Source organism: Perissodus microlepis, chromosome 16 (assembly GCF_051167445.1).
Source record: "Perissodus microlepis isolate ML-2025 ecotype Zambia chromosome 16, ASM5116744v1, whole genome shotgun sequence".
Classification (NCBI taxonomy): Eukaryota; Metazoa; Chordata; class Actinopteri; order Cichliformes; family Cichlidae; genus Perissodus; species Perissodus microlepis.
Window position 1 is genome coordinate 2,199,180 of NC_140476.1, and position 17,112 is coordinate 2,216,291.

Genomic DNA, 17,112 nt, shown 5'->3' on the forward strand with positions numbered 1-17,112 from the left:
TGTGCGTCTGGGGACAACAATCCACTTCAGCATCTCGTAAAATGACCATCAGCTGGAGTCACTGTCTGAATGACCGCTGTGTCTGTGATCGTGACTGACCACAGCGAGCTGTTCGCTGACTGGCCTTTGGTTGCTTTTGTCTCACTCACACACACACCCAGCAGATGAGAAGTGTGTTTTCCAAAGGTTATATAGTGAGCTTTTAACCCTGAAATCAGAACACGTCTTTGTGTCTAAATATTCTAGTCTGACATCATACAAAAGCACCCTCTCAATCAATGACTCTCTCTCTTCTGTCATATTTCAGTCCAATAAATACAAACTGATCAGTGTGTGTGTGTGTGTGTGTGTGTGTGTGTGTGTGTGTGTGTGTGTGTGTGTGTGTGCATTTTTACATCGAGTACTGCTTGCATCATTCTCCTCACACACACACACACACACACACACACACACACACACACAGACACACAGCGGTTTAATGAGAAAAAGGTGCAAGAAGCACAATGGCGTTCAATGCTGCCAGACCACTGGTCCGTATCTCATACTCTCCCCTCCCCCAGCGTCTCCCCTCTTTTAGTTCCACATCTGTTTCCCAAACTTTGGAAGGGGCCTTGAAGAGCACAATATCTGGGTCAGAGTAAACTGCTTCTTTGTGCATATGCATGTGTGCATGTGTGCAATAAGGAATGCACCACACACAAAACGTTGTCACACACCCTTTGAACCTGAACATGTGGAGAGTCTCAGGTGTGTGTGTGTGTGTGTGTGTGTGTGTGTGTGTGTGTGTGTGTGTGTGTGTGTGTGTGTGTGTGTGTGTGCAGGTTAACAGTTATTCTAAAATGGCTTGGATAAAAAGCAAAGATGGGACGTTGTCATCGGCATCCTGTACAAATCTTAGAGAAAGGGGGGTTAAAAGCGGGAAGAAAAGGAAGCTTAATTTCCGGTAGACAGCCTGCATAACTCACTGTGTGCATAGTTTTACATTTTTCTCCATTTTATTCTTATAGAAGAATAAAGAATAAGTGTTTCGAGCACTTCTCCTTTGAACTGAAAGCTAAATCCAGATTTGGGACGTCTTAAATTTAACCTGATAACTTAATCCTCATTCTCAACGATCAGTTTGAGCAGCAAATCATGAGGATTCATCCTTTTCTCACTTCTGTGAAGCGATAACTTTAAGGAGTGAGCAGAGTCTCAGTGTGGGATGGTCAGCACTGTCACGTCACATCAACAAGGTTTCCAGTTCAGACCTCCTGGTTGGTCTGACAGCAGTTTGTAGGTCTGAAGCCATGTTTATTAGGTTAACTGATGATTGTGGTGATTATGGTTAAAGTGTGTGTGTCTCTTCCACAATGTGTATATATGCTGCCACCTTTTGGACAAAACTACTATTACAGTAAAAAAAGATTGAACTGGTAATGAGTGAATATATTTTAATGGTCACAACATGGACGGGAAACAACCCAATATGACAGAAAATAGAGTTAAAACACAGTTTACTCCTACAAGTGTTAACAAAAGAGTGTTAAAGATGATTTTTAAATACATTTAAATGGTTTATGTGTAAAATACTGTACATATAGAGACGAATAATATAGTTTCTAAGGTTATTTTAGTTTTTACTGAATAATTTTTATTATCTTTGAAAATTATGGATTTAGTTAAAAATGATGTGACGATGTAGACATAAAAAATAAATATTAAAAATAGTATTTACTTTTGTATTTTACAAATTGTATAAGCCAAACAACACAAGCACAAGTTAACAGACTGAGCTGGGACAAAAAGGGTTTTTCGGTTAGAATTAAACTTCAGGATTTAAATTAAAACTGAAATGTGGTCAAATGTGTTAAAACAGCATGAGTCCACATTCTTTAAAGGACTCCTTCGGTCTTTGGCACATTTTCTCTGTTACTGCCTCTCAGCCTTCTTTCTTGGGATATTTTTCCTTGGCCAGTCTGACAAAGTCCTCAGCGCTGTCCAGCAACACCAGGCGGTCCTGAGAGAAACATCAAGAAACACAAAAGTAGTTAAAGACTGTTTAGCAGACAGATGTAGTCGGAGGAAGAGGCACAACAACAAAACAGTAGAGATATGAGGGAAGACGTGAAAGAAGAGTGAAGAACAGGGAGGGTAGAAAGTGAGAGGAACTGTAGTTTCTTCTGATAAACAGGAGCTTCTTTGTAAGAATCTCTGAACATAACAGCAAAAACGCAGCCTAATAAGATTAACCTTATCAAGACATCATTCTGGGCCACTGGGCTGGGTGATGGTGTAACGACTGCTATTTCTCTGCTCAAATTATACAGCAAGCTTAAAAACAACTACAGCTTAGCGAAAACACTGCACACATTATAGGAAACAACAAAATAAAAAGCAAGACAGGCAAAGAAAAACTGTAAAATCGACACGTGAGCAAAATGTAATTAAAATGTTTTTTTTTAAAAAAAAGAACAGGATGAAAACTATATGATCATAATGCAAATAAGGATGCTGCAAACATGCAGGTCAATAAAGCCCAAACATAGAGTACTCTACTACCCACAGCTTTGCTACTGTGAAGCATCCTTTCCTTCTATTCTTGATCAAGAAGGAGTTAAAAGCAGACGGTCTGAGTATCTAAGAGCGAGAGTGGAATTGTCATGGTGGGCTGTGTGGCAGGCGGGCAAGCAGGAAAAAGGACCCGAAATGCAGGATTCTGGGAGACAAGACTTGAACTCAAAACACAGCTTTAATGCTGGAAAACCTCCTCATAAAAATAACTCTCACAGAAACAAAACAAAGTTGGAACACGACAAACACACAGCGTGGAGAGAGTACAACACCACAAAGCGCACAGGAAAACACAGGGCTTATATACACAGGGGAGTAATCAGGGAATGGGCAACAGGAGGGAGACACAGCTGAGAGAAATTAGGGGAGCAGTAAAACTAAACACACTGACATGAGACATGAACTTTCAAAGTAAAACAGGAAACCAGAAACAATTCACAAAAATGCAAACTTGACACTGAGTGGTGGACAGAAAGAATATAACACATAAAACAGAGAAGAAGAATAACCCTTAATACAAAATCCAACCAGCACAACTCAAAAACCCGAACAAATCATAGTTAAGAAAAACAGAAACAGAAAAAGCTGGGTCAAAAATGACCCAGAACCGTGACAGGAACAAAGCAACTCCAAAGTAGATGCAGAGAAGTTCATTTCTCAGCTGCCAACCCACACTTGGCTTTGAAAAAGCAATAAAAGGGCCTTAAAATCAGTTCTGCATTTGACAGGAAGCCAGTGCAGAAAGCTAGCACCAGTCCTGCAGCAGCTGCAAACAACGCAGTGTGAACTGAGCAATATTCTGGAGTTGAGAAAAGTGATGGACTTCAATTTAACAATATTCAGAAAAACGCTGAAAAAAGTAGCAGAATTTAATCTTGAATCAGTGTCACTCCACGATTCCTGAAATGAGCATCAAGGTTGGATGATACTGATCTTAAATGGCTACATTATGGTTCTCAGAGGACCAGACAGGATCACCTGTCTTATAATCCTGCAACTGAAGAAAGAGGATGGACCCATTACCAGCAGTCACTGAAATTCAAAAGCGGATATATTTATATTTAGAGAAGTGTGGAGATGTGTACAGCAAATAGGGTCTCGAGGGGGTTTATACCAGTAAATGAAAACAGGCCCTAGATGGAACCTTGAGGTACTCCACGGGTGAAGAAGACAAGCTAACTAGGTCTAAATTCCAGCCATATGAAACTTACAGAAGAGCAGACTCTGTGTTATGACAATCAATGAAGCCTGAAAATCCATACACCCATTTTCTGGGTACGCCGTGAACAGGTTTACAGTCCATTTTTTACACGAATGGGAGCTTAGATCCATTCACCAGACTTTTTATTTTTAAAACAGATAAAAGATACTGCAGTGTCCAATATTTCCTTCGAAAAAGTAGGAATAATGTCCAGGGACCTGTGGTTGACAATGTTATGGATGCGTGTTTGCGTGTACCATGATACAGAGGTATCGGTTCTGGTGTCCTGTTCCAGGTGGGAACAGAGAGGTGTGGTCCAGCAGCTGCGTCAACAGTTCAGTTGCTTTGTTAAGATGTTCTTCATCTCGACTGAATCGGCTCCGTTTGTTCACACACAGCAAGGCGTCCACCTCACACTGGTAACCTGCAGGGATCCAAAGAGATGAGCAGCGGAACGAACAGGGAATTACACAGGCAGCAGAAAAGAGCGGAAACAACCGAAAACTCACCGAGCTGAAGCAGGATTTTCTTCCACCGAGCTCTGACCTCTCGTTTGGCATAGCGCAAGGTATGTATGTCATAATTCAACTTCTCCCATTCCTGTAGACAAACACAAACACTTCCTAATTAAAATATACTAATGATGATGAAACTTACAACTGAGGGAAATGATATTTCTGCAGTGTATTCAATTTAAAAAAGCACAAATGTCAGCCTCATGAATCACCCTGGAATCAGCAGAAAGTTATTTACCAGTCCACGAAACAGTCCACCCACACCTTCCACTTAAGAGCCGTCGGTTTTCCTCAGGCTTCATGAATCGCACATGTATGAATAACAAAATGAATGATGGCTGAATCCTGTTTAGTATTTTCATGACCACAGAACCATTTTTACTTTTTGTTTTGTCAGACACTTATTATTCTTTAGTGACCCAATGTCCTCGTTAAAAGGTATATTTTATTTTATGGGTTTAATATTTAGCAGTTTGCTTTTTGGATGTGTTATTAGGAGCTTCTTGTGTTAAAGAGTTGTCTGGGTAAATTCTTTAAAATCGTGTGTGATTTTTAACCTGCAGGCAAGTGTGTTTAATGTTAGAGTTGCTATCAGAGGACTGGAAACTGTAGAATCATTGTGGTATTTACTTTGCTTCAAACACAACAGCCCACCTAGTTTGGTCAAAATGGGGGTCCCAGGTTTTGGGCACAGTATAGAGTGGTGGGGTGCTACACCCTCACAGTTCATTCATCTCTTGTTCCTGTTTTTACTTTGGAGGTTAGTTATGTCTTATTTCAATCCCCCCTCTGTCTCTTTGTCTTGATTGTCTTCACCTGTTCCTCATTATCTAGTGTGCGATCCCAAATTTGTAGATTGGGCGGGACTATTTATACACATGTGTATAAATAGTCCCGCCTTCTTGTTGCAACATCGTCTGTGCTCTATCAGTGTAAGTTTCTGCCTTATGGGACTTTTGCTGCTGTATGTTGGATTACGTGGTTTTTTTCTTTGTGATAAGCAGCAGGTGACTGAGTTAAAGAAATAAAAAGGGTTTAGCTATTAAAGTTGACTTTCCATTATTAACTCTGTCTCCCTTGTTTTGCACTTTGGCTCCTCACACGATCCACACAGCCACTGTGTTTGTCTGGGAATGAGTTAAAATATTGTTAGAAGTCCACTCTTAAAAATTGAAAGTTGACTTTAAATTATACAGAAAAAACAGATTTTAACTGTAAAGTATACAAAACACAAAGTTGACAGAGTGGTATGTCCTACTTCATCTTCTAGATAACCCCCCACCCCTTTGGCCCCCACCACTGTGAGGGCTGTTTAATGTTTCAGGCCTGCTGAGTTTTTTGTTTTTGTCCTAATATTAAAAGCAGTCCCGCAGCATGCTGAGAATTGTGCAGTGAATATTCTCTTTGACCGGCCTGCCAAGCTAATGACCTACATCTCCATCAAGGAGTTCATTTATTTACACAATGTGCCCACTGTGTCCTGCAGCTTGACGTGTGCACTAAACTCAAACTCTCACTGAGCTGCGGTCCTGAAATTCTGAGAAAACAGCCTCTGTCCTGATGTGTTCCCTCTGCGCAGAAATGAAGCACGACTCAAAAGTTGAGAAAAAACAAACAAATAAACTTTTTGCTTGCTAATGTCACCAAAAAACCCTGAAAAAATAAGGATACAAAATCAAAAGTCGAGACGTGCTGGGGTTTGTACATCCACCACCTCCAAACACAAGCACACTGACAATGATGGAGTCTAACTAACGAATAAACAGCACTGATAGGCGCTGGGTGACTGAGTAAGTAAGGAGCACGTGGTCTCTGTGTGTCATTTGTGTGTTTGTGTGTGTCGGTGCTCAATCACTAATTGACCCGTGGTCACATTTGCTGAATAGCTGTTTTTAGACAGCTGCATTCTTTCTCATTTTCTGAGTGAGAGCAACAGCTTTTCCTCTTTCCTCGCACTTTCTCAGCGAATCTAATCTAACAAAGGCTTTTATGCATATTCATAATTATTATGGCTTTTTTGTCACTGAAACACTATGCTGTATCTGTGGCACTATTTCATATTATTTATTGACATAAATCAGGCTTCTATGAAAGTCACCTGTGTGTCTGCCCTTTTTAGATTATTACATTAGAGAGATCCAATGGAGAGCAGATGGAAATTTTCTGACGGCATCCAGTCACGAGGAACTCCAGTTTGGCCAGTAAATGTTGGGTTTTGTTTTGTTTGTGTTTTTTGAAAGATTCCTTAAATTCTTAATTAAAGCTGCATTCACTGGAATTTAGACATACCTCGACGTCTTTTAAACTGCTGGAGAATACACACTAATATTAATAAAAAATACCCTATTATATAGTTTTAGTTTAATCAGCCAAATGTTTATATAAGTTATATAAGTTTACAAGCTTAAGTGGCATATCCTGTGAGCAGATTGACTCCTATATGTTACACACCCAGATGAGAACAGATTGTTTTATAAATATGTGTTTTTTCCCAGTTTTGCGATAAACGCTGCTGTTTCAATACGCTTATTTCAGCGTCTGTAGTGTACAGCATGTTTTCTGTCACCTCCGTAGCCTCGTCAGTCTGGTCTCTCATGCTGATGAAAGCCTGTAACTCTCGATCCAGTCCCTGACTGATGGGAGTGTTTTCGGCTCTGTCTGCGATGGCCCGCTGATCAGCGGTGCTCCTCTGGCTTTGCTGGTTTTTCCACTGACTCATTTTTGAAGGTGGTGGTCCAAATATGTTCTTCTCTTCTGTCTCACTGTCACTAGACCCACTGGATAGCTGCTCAAGTGGTCTGGGAGTTCTGTGCATCCTAGAGAGAAAGAAATAAAACTAGGATACTATAAATGTGTACTTATATTAAAATAAGAAGAGGAATAAAGGGTGAAGAGTTGGGATTGTAACAGAGTTTCTCTAACCGCAAAATAGCATTCCTCTCTTCTTGGTTGTGTTTCAGATAGTGACAGCAGCAGATGGTAAACTTAGCTCCCATTGGCCCTTTCCAAAAGTTAAAAAAAAAAAATGGATATTGATCCTTCACAATAAAATCCCAAAACAGCCTTTAGTCAAAGATTTCTTCAAAAATCTCCAAAAAACCTAAACAAAAAGGGCACAAACTCCAAGCACGAGCCGATCCTGTTACGTGCTTCCTTCTGTCCTGGCCTGAATTCCCTCCCTCGGTCAATTACATTATCCACGTGAAAAAGAAACAGGGGAAAACAACAACAACACACACACAGGATACTCTAGGGATGAATGGCACACTCAGTAAGTCCTGATGGTCCAGATTGCAGTGGCGAAGGCAGCAACACTTCAAAACTCACACTTCTTGAGTTTACTGCTCTGAAACTGGAAGTGTGATTTTTATTATACTTAAATATGTGTCTCATTACGTGAAGCAGAAAGAGGCCTTTTATACCGATGCTTTATTAATATCTGCTCTCACATCCCTCTAATACTCGAGTCTTCTGTTTGTAAGTCCTGTGTGATCATTCTGGAGCACAGCGCTGCAGTCTGGAAGATTAAAGCTGTTCCTGGGACATTAAAACACAGTCTGGAGTGAGCGTGATAGGAGCAGTGTGTTTCTCACCACAGGAGTCATCACCTGAGACAATGTGATGACTAGTTTATGGATGATTTCAAAAGATTGCATAAGAAGTCAGATGTTACGTTTTCAGATAAATATTTAATGCACTTCTTTACAGTCTTTTTGAAGGAGACCTGTGGCTCAAGACGGATCAGCTGAAGGTCCAGAAGCTTCTCTCAGGTCTTGTGTCAGGCTTATTTTTTCTGTTTGTTGAGGACATGACTTTCAGATGTTCGTGTGTTGAAGATATTTTGGACAGATTAAGATAAAGATACTAAGATATCTGCTTTGTGAAGACACAAGACTGGTCCATCCCTTCTTTTAATGCTTCAGTGAGTCATAAGTCAGAGTTAACAAACATCTGGGCAGGTACGAAAAGGAAGGAAATTATAGATTTTTCAAAATGAGAAGTTCCTGTCTTCCACAGTAGATGGCAGCATCACCCCATTTTACTCTTTCTCGCCCATGTGGGCCCCTCTCACTCAGACACGCTGGTTGTGTTTATTTTTATTATGAGCTGTCGATGAAGCTTGAGGATTTGTCATACAGCATCGTTACCTCCTCAGCCATGAAAACCTTGCTATCACATCTGTTTCTCTTCACTTCCACCATCAGGTTTGATTAGTCATCAAGAAGAAAGTGAAAAACATGTTTTGGCTGTGTTTGCTTTTGTGCATAGTTCCTGCACATTATCACAGCGACTAAATTATTTATTTTCTTCATAAATTTCTGGCACATTTACATGAAAATTTACATTTCAAACATCAAAGCGATCTAAGACTCTCTCTTGTGGGTTGCTGCAGTATTTAAAGTGGGCTATAGAAAATAGGACAATAATGGAATTATTTAGAAAACTGCAGACACGATGGAAAACATCTGCACGAGCCAGTGAGCGTGAGGATCTGAGGGGTTTATGTATTTCTTTCTTAAACAGTCCAAACGTTACTCAGTCAGCAGTGTTGGGAAGATCACACTGCGCCTTGGCTGCGGTGACGTGAATACATACACTCATTGAACTCCTTGTTTACATGGGATATGATTTCATACAGTGTGCTGTTTGCATGCTGTACTGCACCCACACTTCTAATTAGACTAGTGTGACATGTAAAAGTGATGAATAGGTCTCGCATTTGTCTTCTTCAAGTTGCTGTCTTATCCGGCGCGTTTGAGCAGCTCTCTGAAGATGGATATTTACCATCTGCCGTAGTTGCTGTTGTTATGTTGCTCATAGTTCTGAAAGAGTTTGCATTAGAAAGAAAAGTGTCCTGGGAGGAGCGTTTCAGCCTGGACGCGGATGACTTTGGAGAGGACACAAGTTTACATCTCTACGCATTTACATCACAGAGGCCGGAGTGTGCAGGAAGAACTCAGACACGTGCGGTTACACGGTTTATGAAATTTGGGCCAGTTTTGCTCTGATCAGAGTGTCCATGTGGAGCATGTGGAGCACTCCTCGTGTAGCTGAACCTTTTCTACCATGCAAACTCATTTTGGCATCGACTCGAAGAAGACTGAAGTGAAAAAAAAACTAAACGATTTGTTTATTGTAAAATTTACTCTCTCACATGTGTGCAGGTTACCGCTGGCGAGTTCAGGTATATGTATTTTCCCTCAAACATCGCCTCCCTCTCCTCTCCTCTCTCTGTCTGAGATTTATATTTCCAGTGTGCATTCTCTCCTCCTACCTCACTGACTGCTGGACCACCAGCTTTCTTTCTTCCTTTTTTATACACACAGACACACACTGGGCCAATGGCAATGTGACATTGACATAGTGCAGTTGAATACCTTATGTGAGGGTGAGTGATGGACCCTGATGGCTGTTGCCTCAAGGTATGTGTGTCTGAGTGTGTGCACTGTATGTGAGCAGCAGTGGAAATAGCATTATATTCCAACTCGACACAACAGGTCAAACACCAGGGGACGCAGAGAATAATAAGTAGGAGCAATGACATATACACACACACCCTTCAGGGAACAAACTCCTCGCTGCTCCATCACTTACATTCATGAAAGAGGCGCTCACACATGACTTGGTGAGGAGAGTAGAGCTTCCTGACACACACACACATACACCCACCCATGAACATAAGAACTGGGCAGGGATTCAGAGACACAGATTGAAGGTGATTATAATTCACAGTGAAGTCTGGCTGCTTTAGTTATCTCCAGCTCATCCATCTACTTGTGTGTGTGTGTGTATGCATGTGTGGTTGAGCACTCATCAAGGTAGCAGGGGGAAAAATACCACCAGGAAACATATAAATCACAAAGATGGGGGGAGTGAGACAGTGAGGAAGAAGAAATCAAGACTAACCGAGAAGAACGAGGTGAAAGAAGAAACGGGAACAGAGAGGAGTGCGGGGAGTAAAGGAGACGATGAGAAGGAGAGTGCAAAAATAATAAGCTCTTCACCAAAAGTGATATTAAGCAGCAGTAACTTACACTCACAAACAACATGTTACAGCTATCACAGCTCATGGAAATACTAACCCATGTCTTAGATTACCTACCTGTTTGAAAGTGCGATAAATCTGAGGTAAGTGCTCACACCAAACCTGCACCACACAGGCTCTTCTTATAAAGAGGAGATTAATAGATGTGTAGTTACACACAGTGACTGTCAGGTGGAGCTTTTGTGTAGTTTATTATTTAAGTTTATTAATGTGCCCCCAATGAGCCACAACATCTAAACCACCTGCCTCTGAAACAGCTTAAACCCGCCGTGCCACAAATCTCCTCTTGGGGTAACGGCGATGCTCGGTGCTCGCTCGGTGCTCGCTCGGTGCCGATTCTCTGCAGCTTGTCCTGCTGATGAAATGGTCTCTTCTATCGGGGCGTGCCGTGGCTATAGAGATGTTAAAGATCTGCAGCAAAGTTTAGCATCTTCTTTTCAGTCTATTTCCTGTTGCTTTTCATCTTCTTCCTAACACACGTGTACCACACACATTCACATGATGAATACAAGTGCGTGTAAAAGGGCTCCACTCGCTGGGGACCGACGGGGCATCTTTGCCGCACATTTTTACTGCTAATCGATGGAGATGACGCCATTTTTTTACACACCGTCACCGCTGATCAATGAGAATTATGCCATGCTTTGTAGCTGTCACCGGTAATCAATGAGGGTGGTGCCATCATCTGCATCTTCTGATCATTACAGCCAGTGATCAATAATAAAACTGGCTCAGGATGACACGCGATTATCATAGACCAGCAGTCCATGATGATAGGTTGATAATGTGTATGTGTGCGAGAGAGAGCTGTGCCACAGACTGACAGCCACAGAGGGAGAAACACAGAAACGCAGACGAAGGAGAAGCTGACACGGAGATCAGGAAGTGGTCATATTTCAAACCATCGTTCTGGCACGGCTAATAAAACAGTGCAGCATACACACACAGCTACCCTTCCTTCCTTTTCTAAATGAGATGTTCATGACTGTCAGAAGGTCAAGTTATTTATTGCTGTGCTCTGGTAGGAATAATCAGAATCAGGTGTGAGGACACTTGGAGGATCTTATCTATTTAAATCTACCTGAATTTATGTTTTTGTACAGACAGTCTGTTTGCATGCGCAAATACGACCTGTAGGTACTCAGCCTCTGATGTTCTCCTTCTCAGGATGTCAAATGTGGCTGTTTTGGCATGTCAGGGGTGTTGTTCATCACATATGTGGTTCAGGAACTGTTGTTCTCACATTTGAACACGCTGGGAAGCTGAGGACAACGTTTGAGTCCGGGACAATGCTGTGGAAGTAAAGCAGGAGCAGAAAAGCTTTCACTCAGTTGTCTTTCTCACTTCATAAATGTAGAGAGCTCTTGATGTAATTGTGGTAAACATTCAAACTCATATAAAAATCAGGTACCTTGAGCAGACTTTATTTTTTCTGTCTATGCATTCATGCCACTGCGTCTCCCACGACTTGGAAGTGATAACATTTCCTTTGCAGCTACATGGTATTATTTTAGAGGAAGACATGTAGTGGGTGTGGTGCTGGTTAAACATGAAATATGTGCAGCCTACTTGCTTCTTACAGCTGTTATTTTAACCTTTCTAACTGACAGCTATTTTTCATCCGTGAACAATTACGTCTTCTTGAGCCTCGAAACAAAGAAAGACTTATTGCCTCAACTTCCTGCTTGTTACACCCACTCTAACAGTTGACCCTGCCGTCTCCACATGAGATAACTATGAAAATAACTCACTTTAGTGTTCATGCACCAGCAGATAAAGCAACAAAGAGACTAGAAAACAAGAGTCGGGAAGCAGGCTGATAGAGAGGGAATGAGGGACGTCGCGGTGGAATAGAAAGAGGCAGACAGACAAACAGAGACCGCACAGCAATCATGCCAGTCACAGACCATCACCGAGAGGTGACTAGGCCATCTGCGTCTCTGCCTGACTGTAAAGTAACTCGCCTTCAAAACAGGAAATAGCCAATATCACACTAATACCCTGAGGGGAACACACAGAAAGCTGTGTGAGGCATTTCCATTCAGACTCGATTTTGTGCTCGCCTGAACAACCAGGATGTTTCCACACGAGGATGCTTGAAAGGTGGCGTGATGCGATGTTTGTGTGCGATCGGTTGATTGCTGTGTCTTTAAATAATTCGTACAGGTGGTTCTTAATGTAACCCGGACACACTCTGTGCCATTTTGGCCACATTCATGAAGCAAAGCGATGCCTTTATTCACACGATGGTGATATATGATGCCACTGCAGCTCATAACAAACGTGTGTTTGAGAATGTGCTGCTCTGCATCTTTGTCCGACTCATGCATGAATGTAAACGTCATGACTTGACAGCTGACCGACCATGAATAATTATAGCTGTAGAGATCACACCGGAGGTGACTGACAAGATGTGCACACACACACACGCAAACACACACTGAGTCAAAGTAGAAGACAGATAATGACAGTATGTTGATGAGCAGATCTGCGCCCACTCATAATTCACTGCTGCTATGCTTTCCTTGAGCTCTAGGTGGCACTGTTGAATTGCACAGATACACTGATGTGGGGAAGCATGTTGTGAATATAGTTTGAGGCATATGTGGAAATCTTTAGTTCAAGTTCACTCCTTGCACCTAAAGGAAACGATTAATAGAAGCAGAGGAGAAAGTGTTAAATGTTCCTGTTCTATTAAAGCAAGACTCGTGCATACATTAACTTTCAGAGTTTGCACAGATGAACTGACCTTCTGTTTAAGGTCTAAATTAATCCAAGAGTGACCTCAGTACAGCCAACGTAACATAAAGCGAACTCGCAGCACAAACATTAAAACAGAGTTTCTGGCTGAAACTCTGCGTTTCTGCACATTTAGATGCGTGCAGAAGATGTTGCCCAAATAATGAAAGCTGAATATCAAAGGTCTTTTCTTAGTCTGACTCTTTCTCACCCACTCTTTGCAACTGTTTGCACACACGTGCGTAGGCGTGTGTGGGCGGCAGTGCACGCAAGTGAGCATACCACTATGAACTTGAGCTAGCGAGCTTTATTTTCTGTTTTGTTTTGGTTTTTGTTTCCAGCAGTTTCATTCAAAGACAGCTTCTTCTCACTTTTTAATGTAAAACGGGGTCGAAAGTCAGTCCCTTTATGAGTCTTATGTTTTTCTGTCATTTGATGGTCTTCAGTGTCAAAACGTGTGACTCACTAGTAAACAAACACGGCTTAGAAGTGATAGCCTGCATGCTGCCGGCCTCTTCCTCAGGAGAATGTGTCCTTTAGCCTATAATACCCCACCTTCTGTCTGGGTGTCATCATTTCTTATGCTGCTAAGCTGTTATGTGCCAGACTTTTGACAAGTAATAACTTTAGTGTCTGCTCAAGAAACACGACGTGGAATCTGAGTACTTCCCATCCCTGCTGCAGATCTCACATACACAGTTATCTCTGGGAGTATTTGGACAAGGATTAAACTTTTATCATGTTGCCTCTCTACATCACCTCAATGGATGTTAGCACATCCAATCAAGATGTGACTAAAGTGTCAACTTTTAACTTTAATTCATGGCCTATAAATAAGAATTGCACTGTGTAGTTGTTATAGACACGGTCCCCCGTGTTCACAGGCTCAAAAAGACCATTGACTGTGAAGCGTTGCAGTCCTGGGTCTGTTCTCCAGTGATAAAACAGTGTGTATGTGTTCTAGCAAACCAGGTCGCTTTGTTGTAGAGCCTTACGTTTAATATCTGGAGAAAAACTGCATTTTGTCCTGTCATAATTTTTATTGACTTCAAACTCTTAAATTGAATCCTGTTAGCCTGAAATATTTATATATACCATAATACCACCTCCACTATGTTTAGCAGTTGATGTCAATGTCAGTTTTATTTCTGTAGCACATTTTAAGCAACACGTGTTAAAAAACAACATTAAACCACAGATCAATAATTTAATTCAATAAAAGGACCGGCTGTTACAATGTTACAATCCCTGATGATGCATTGCTTCAAATGGAGAAAGTCTTGATGGATGGCTACTTTGAGGAGAGGCAGCCCAGAAACTTTAAATAACTTTAAATAAAATAAATTGAGTGACCTGACCTGTTAAAAAATGTGCAGCAGTATTTTGGACAAACTGCAAGTGATGGAGATCTGAGTGTTCTCCACCCAAAAACGGAGAACTGCGGTAATCCAATCACGAGGTGATGAAGGCATGAATGCATTTTTTGGAGAAAGAAAAGATTTCACTTTGGCAGTTTCACATAACTGATAAAAACTGGAGACGTGGGTGATGTGGTGTGCTTCAGATCATGAGCTTTTTTTGCTCCTTCCCTCATTCTGGTGCAAATAAACTTGGTTAGTTTGTGAGAAAAGAGCCGGCTCTTTTAGATATTTTCTGGTAAAGTCCGATCTGCCCTCCCTGATGATGAGTGTAACCAGTGGTTTGCACCTTGGTGTAAACCTTCAGTCGAGTGTCCTTGACTTGGTTAAATGTTATGAAGCTGTTTTTCTCAACCACAGAGATCATTTTTTTATTCTGTCACATCTTTAGTCTTTGACTTAAAATACCCCGTGCTGGTGTACTGAGACAAAAATGGAAAAAATGATTCAGCTGTCCAACAAATTATGGACCTGAAGTTTGTCTCTTATCTCTTATAGCTGACAGCTGGTCTCTGGTGGACATTCAGGTTCTGATTGAGCAAGTCGCCACGTCTGGATGTTATCAGTCTACTGAATGGCAAAAGTCTGCTGTTATCAGTCCCATACATATCATCTGTAGGCCTCCTCATCTCCTCACCAGCACATCCTTTCTAATCAAGGGTAACACTGTAACAGCTCTGGCAGAGTGTGATGCTGTGCAGTAGAAAATGCAGGTGTGTAACACGTCTCTTAGTTTGTGAAGGGGTGAATTTGAACCCAGAATGAGATCATTACTTCTGAAAGTTAAACAAACAGCATTCGAAAACCAGAGTAAAAATGTTTGCTGCGTCTCAGATTTGGAGTTGAATGGTTTATGGTTCTGCCTCCAGAAGCTGGACTCATAAACCCTCAATAAATGTGAAGCAATAATTTTTAGTAAAATGCAACAGAAATATGTGAAATCTAAGGATTATTTATCCAAATATTTAATAATTTTGCAGTTGGCATAAACTGAATTTCATTAAATTTAGCATTTTATGCTGTAATTATGTAACAAAATTACATGGAAAATGAACATTTAATCAAACTAATTAAAGTCAGCATTTTGGACAAAAACTTTTTTTTTAATAAAAACTAGAGATGGACCGATCCGATATTACGTATCGGTATCGGTCCGATACTGACCTAAATTACTGGATCGGATATCGGAGAAAAATAAAAAATGTAATCCGATCCATTAAATATCACGAAAGCACCTCACTAAACTTGCAACACGCCGTAACTCGCCTCAGAACGTTAGCACGTCGGAGCAGTATGCATCACCTGATAGAGCGGCTGTGGCATGCGGGACCTGTCGGTGGTCTGGATAGCATTTGGAGCCTCGCTAGCAACCCGGCATTTCATCTCCGACAAAGTTTTCCCCGAGAGAAGTAAAGCAAGTGTGTAAGTCCATCTCTGAATATTTGTAAAGCATTCCTGCGTTAAGCTTAACAAACGATATATGGAGCGACTGCCTCTTCTTGCTGCTACTTCAATCATGAAACTGCTTAATGATCAGCTGATCGGCTTTTCTGTCGCGAGTCCGTCTCTCTTGTTTGTTTTTGGCCCACTTTGCACCAGAAAGAGGAAACCAGTGGATAAACAACAGCAGCACGTTTAAGCTTGATAAGCTGTTGTTAGAATTTATTTAATATTACTTTCTACACCAGGATCTTTTTCTACGTAGCTGACGCTGGTAACTGTGCAGGGGCGGATCTAGCAAAGTTTAGCCAGGGGGGCCGATAGGGCATTAACAGGGAAAAGGGGGCACAAAGACATACTTTTCTTTCTTATTCTCGTTTAAAATGTCTAGCTTTTAATAAATAATTATCTGACACCCAGAGTTTCAATTTGATGTAAAATGAATAGAAGTCCATTACTGTATATAGTAACTATTAAGTCTAATATATATACCCTAGTAAGCTATAGTACTTTTTCCTTTGGGAAGGTACCATCTGTGCAGTCTGCAATTCTGTTGAAGAAAGATGTTGAATCTATTTAATATTTCTTGAAAAATAATTGATTTCTGTGCATTTTTTTTTTTTCACACTGCATCAAATTAAGGTTGATTACGTCGATTAAGCATCATGAGGTGGAGCGTGAGGGGTGGTTCCCTATTTTTTATTTATTTATTTTTGTTGTTGCTGGGAGTTGGAACCCTATTAGTTAGGTTGCTTAATATTTACGCTAAGTACTCTTTAAAATAGCAGAATAGGGAGGATGGAGCAGGTTTAAGTTTATTAGATTGATCAGTATTGCTGAACTATGAAATATTTTTTTTTTGCATACAGGTATAACAGAATAGCTTTAGTGTAGTTGTTGTTTCAAACTTGAGTATGAACTTATACAAAATGCAGCACGATATTTAAAAAAACAGTTTTGTTGATTAACAAACACTATATCGGATTCATATCGGTATCGGCAGATATCCAAATTTATGATATCGGTATCGGTATCGGACATAAAAAAGTGGTATCGTGCCATCTCTAATAAAAACACACCAACTCATTAACAACCAAGCTGCTACTAGCAGGAAGTCGTACTCGTCCACTGCTGCACTAACGTGAGCAAGTAATTTATGCAGAAGGAAATCCTTTCAGCACATTTGTGTACAGCCTCATG

The 17,112-nt window shown here is 40.9% G+C and overlaps 1 protein-coding gene and 1 long non-coding RNA gene across 3 annotated transcripts in view; one reads left to right on the forward strand and one right to left on the reverse strand.

Annotated features, from left to right (window-relative positions):
- Nucleotides 1–1,656: 1,656 nt before the first annotated feature.
- Nucleotides 1,657–7,424, reverse strand: LOC146370183 (melanoregulin). Of its 2 annotated transcripts, XM_084908828.1 has the most exons (5): nt 7,192–7,424; nt 6,836–7,085; nt 4,264–4,354; nt 4,012–4,178; nt 1,657–1,999 (listed from the first exon to the last, which is right to left on the reverse strand). In XM_084908828.1, the coding sequence occupies exons 1-5, from the start codon at nt 7,263–7,265 to the stop codon at nt 1,922–1,924; spliced, it is 660 nt and encodes a 219-aa protein (XP_084764954.1). In that variant the 5' UTR covers nt 7,266–7,424; the 3' UTR covers nt 1,657–1,921. The 2 variants fall into 2 exon arrangements, 1 of the variants encoding a protein (XP_084764954.1); XR_014797224.1 differs by lacking the exons at nt 4,012–4,178; nt 4,264–4,354; nt 6,836–7,085; nt 7,192–7,424 and adding an exon at nt 2,546–2,791.
- An 8,333-nt stretch (nt 7,425–15,757) lies between these two features.
- LOC146370184 (uncharacterized) overlaps nt 15,758–17,112 on the forward strand; it is a 35,187-nt gene continuing 33,832 nt past the window's right edge. Inside the window, exon 1 of the long non-coding RNA XR_014797200.1 lies at nt 15,758–15,894. This is a non-coding gene — a long non-coding RNA (uncharacterized LOC146370184). The remainder of the gene's footprint in view (nt 15,895–17,112) is intronic.

Bases quoted from the DNA above. Each gene is read 5' to 3' on its own strand.
- LOC146370183 (XM_084908828.1), bottom strand. From the start codon at position 7,265: ATGGGAGCTAAGTTTACCATCTGCTGCTGTCACTATCTGAAACACAAC. The intron at 7,086-7,191 runs GTTAGAGAAACT...CTTTCTCTCTAG, and splicing joins GAGAGGAATGCTATTTTGCG to GATGCACAGAACTCCCAGAC. The intron at 2,000-4,011 runs GTACACGCAAAC...TGTTTCTCTCAG, and splicing joins ACCGATACCTCTGTATCATG to GACCGCCTGGTGTTGCTGGA.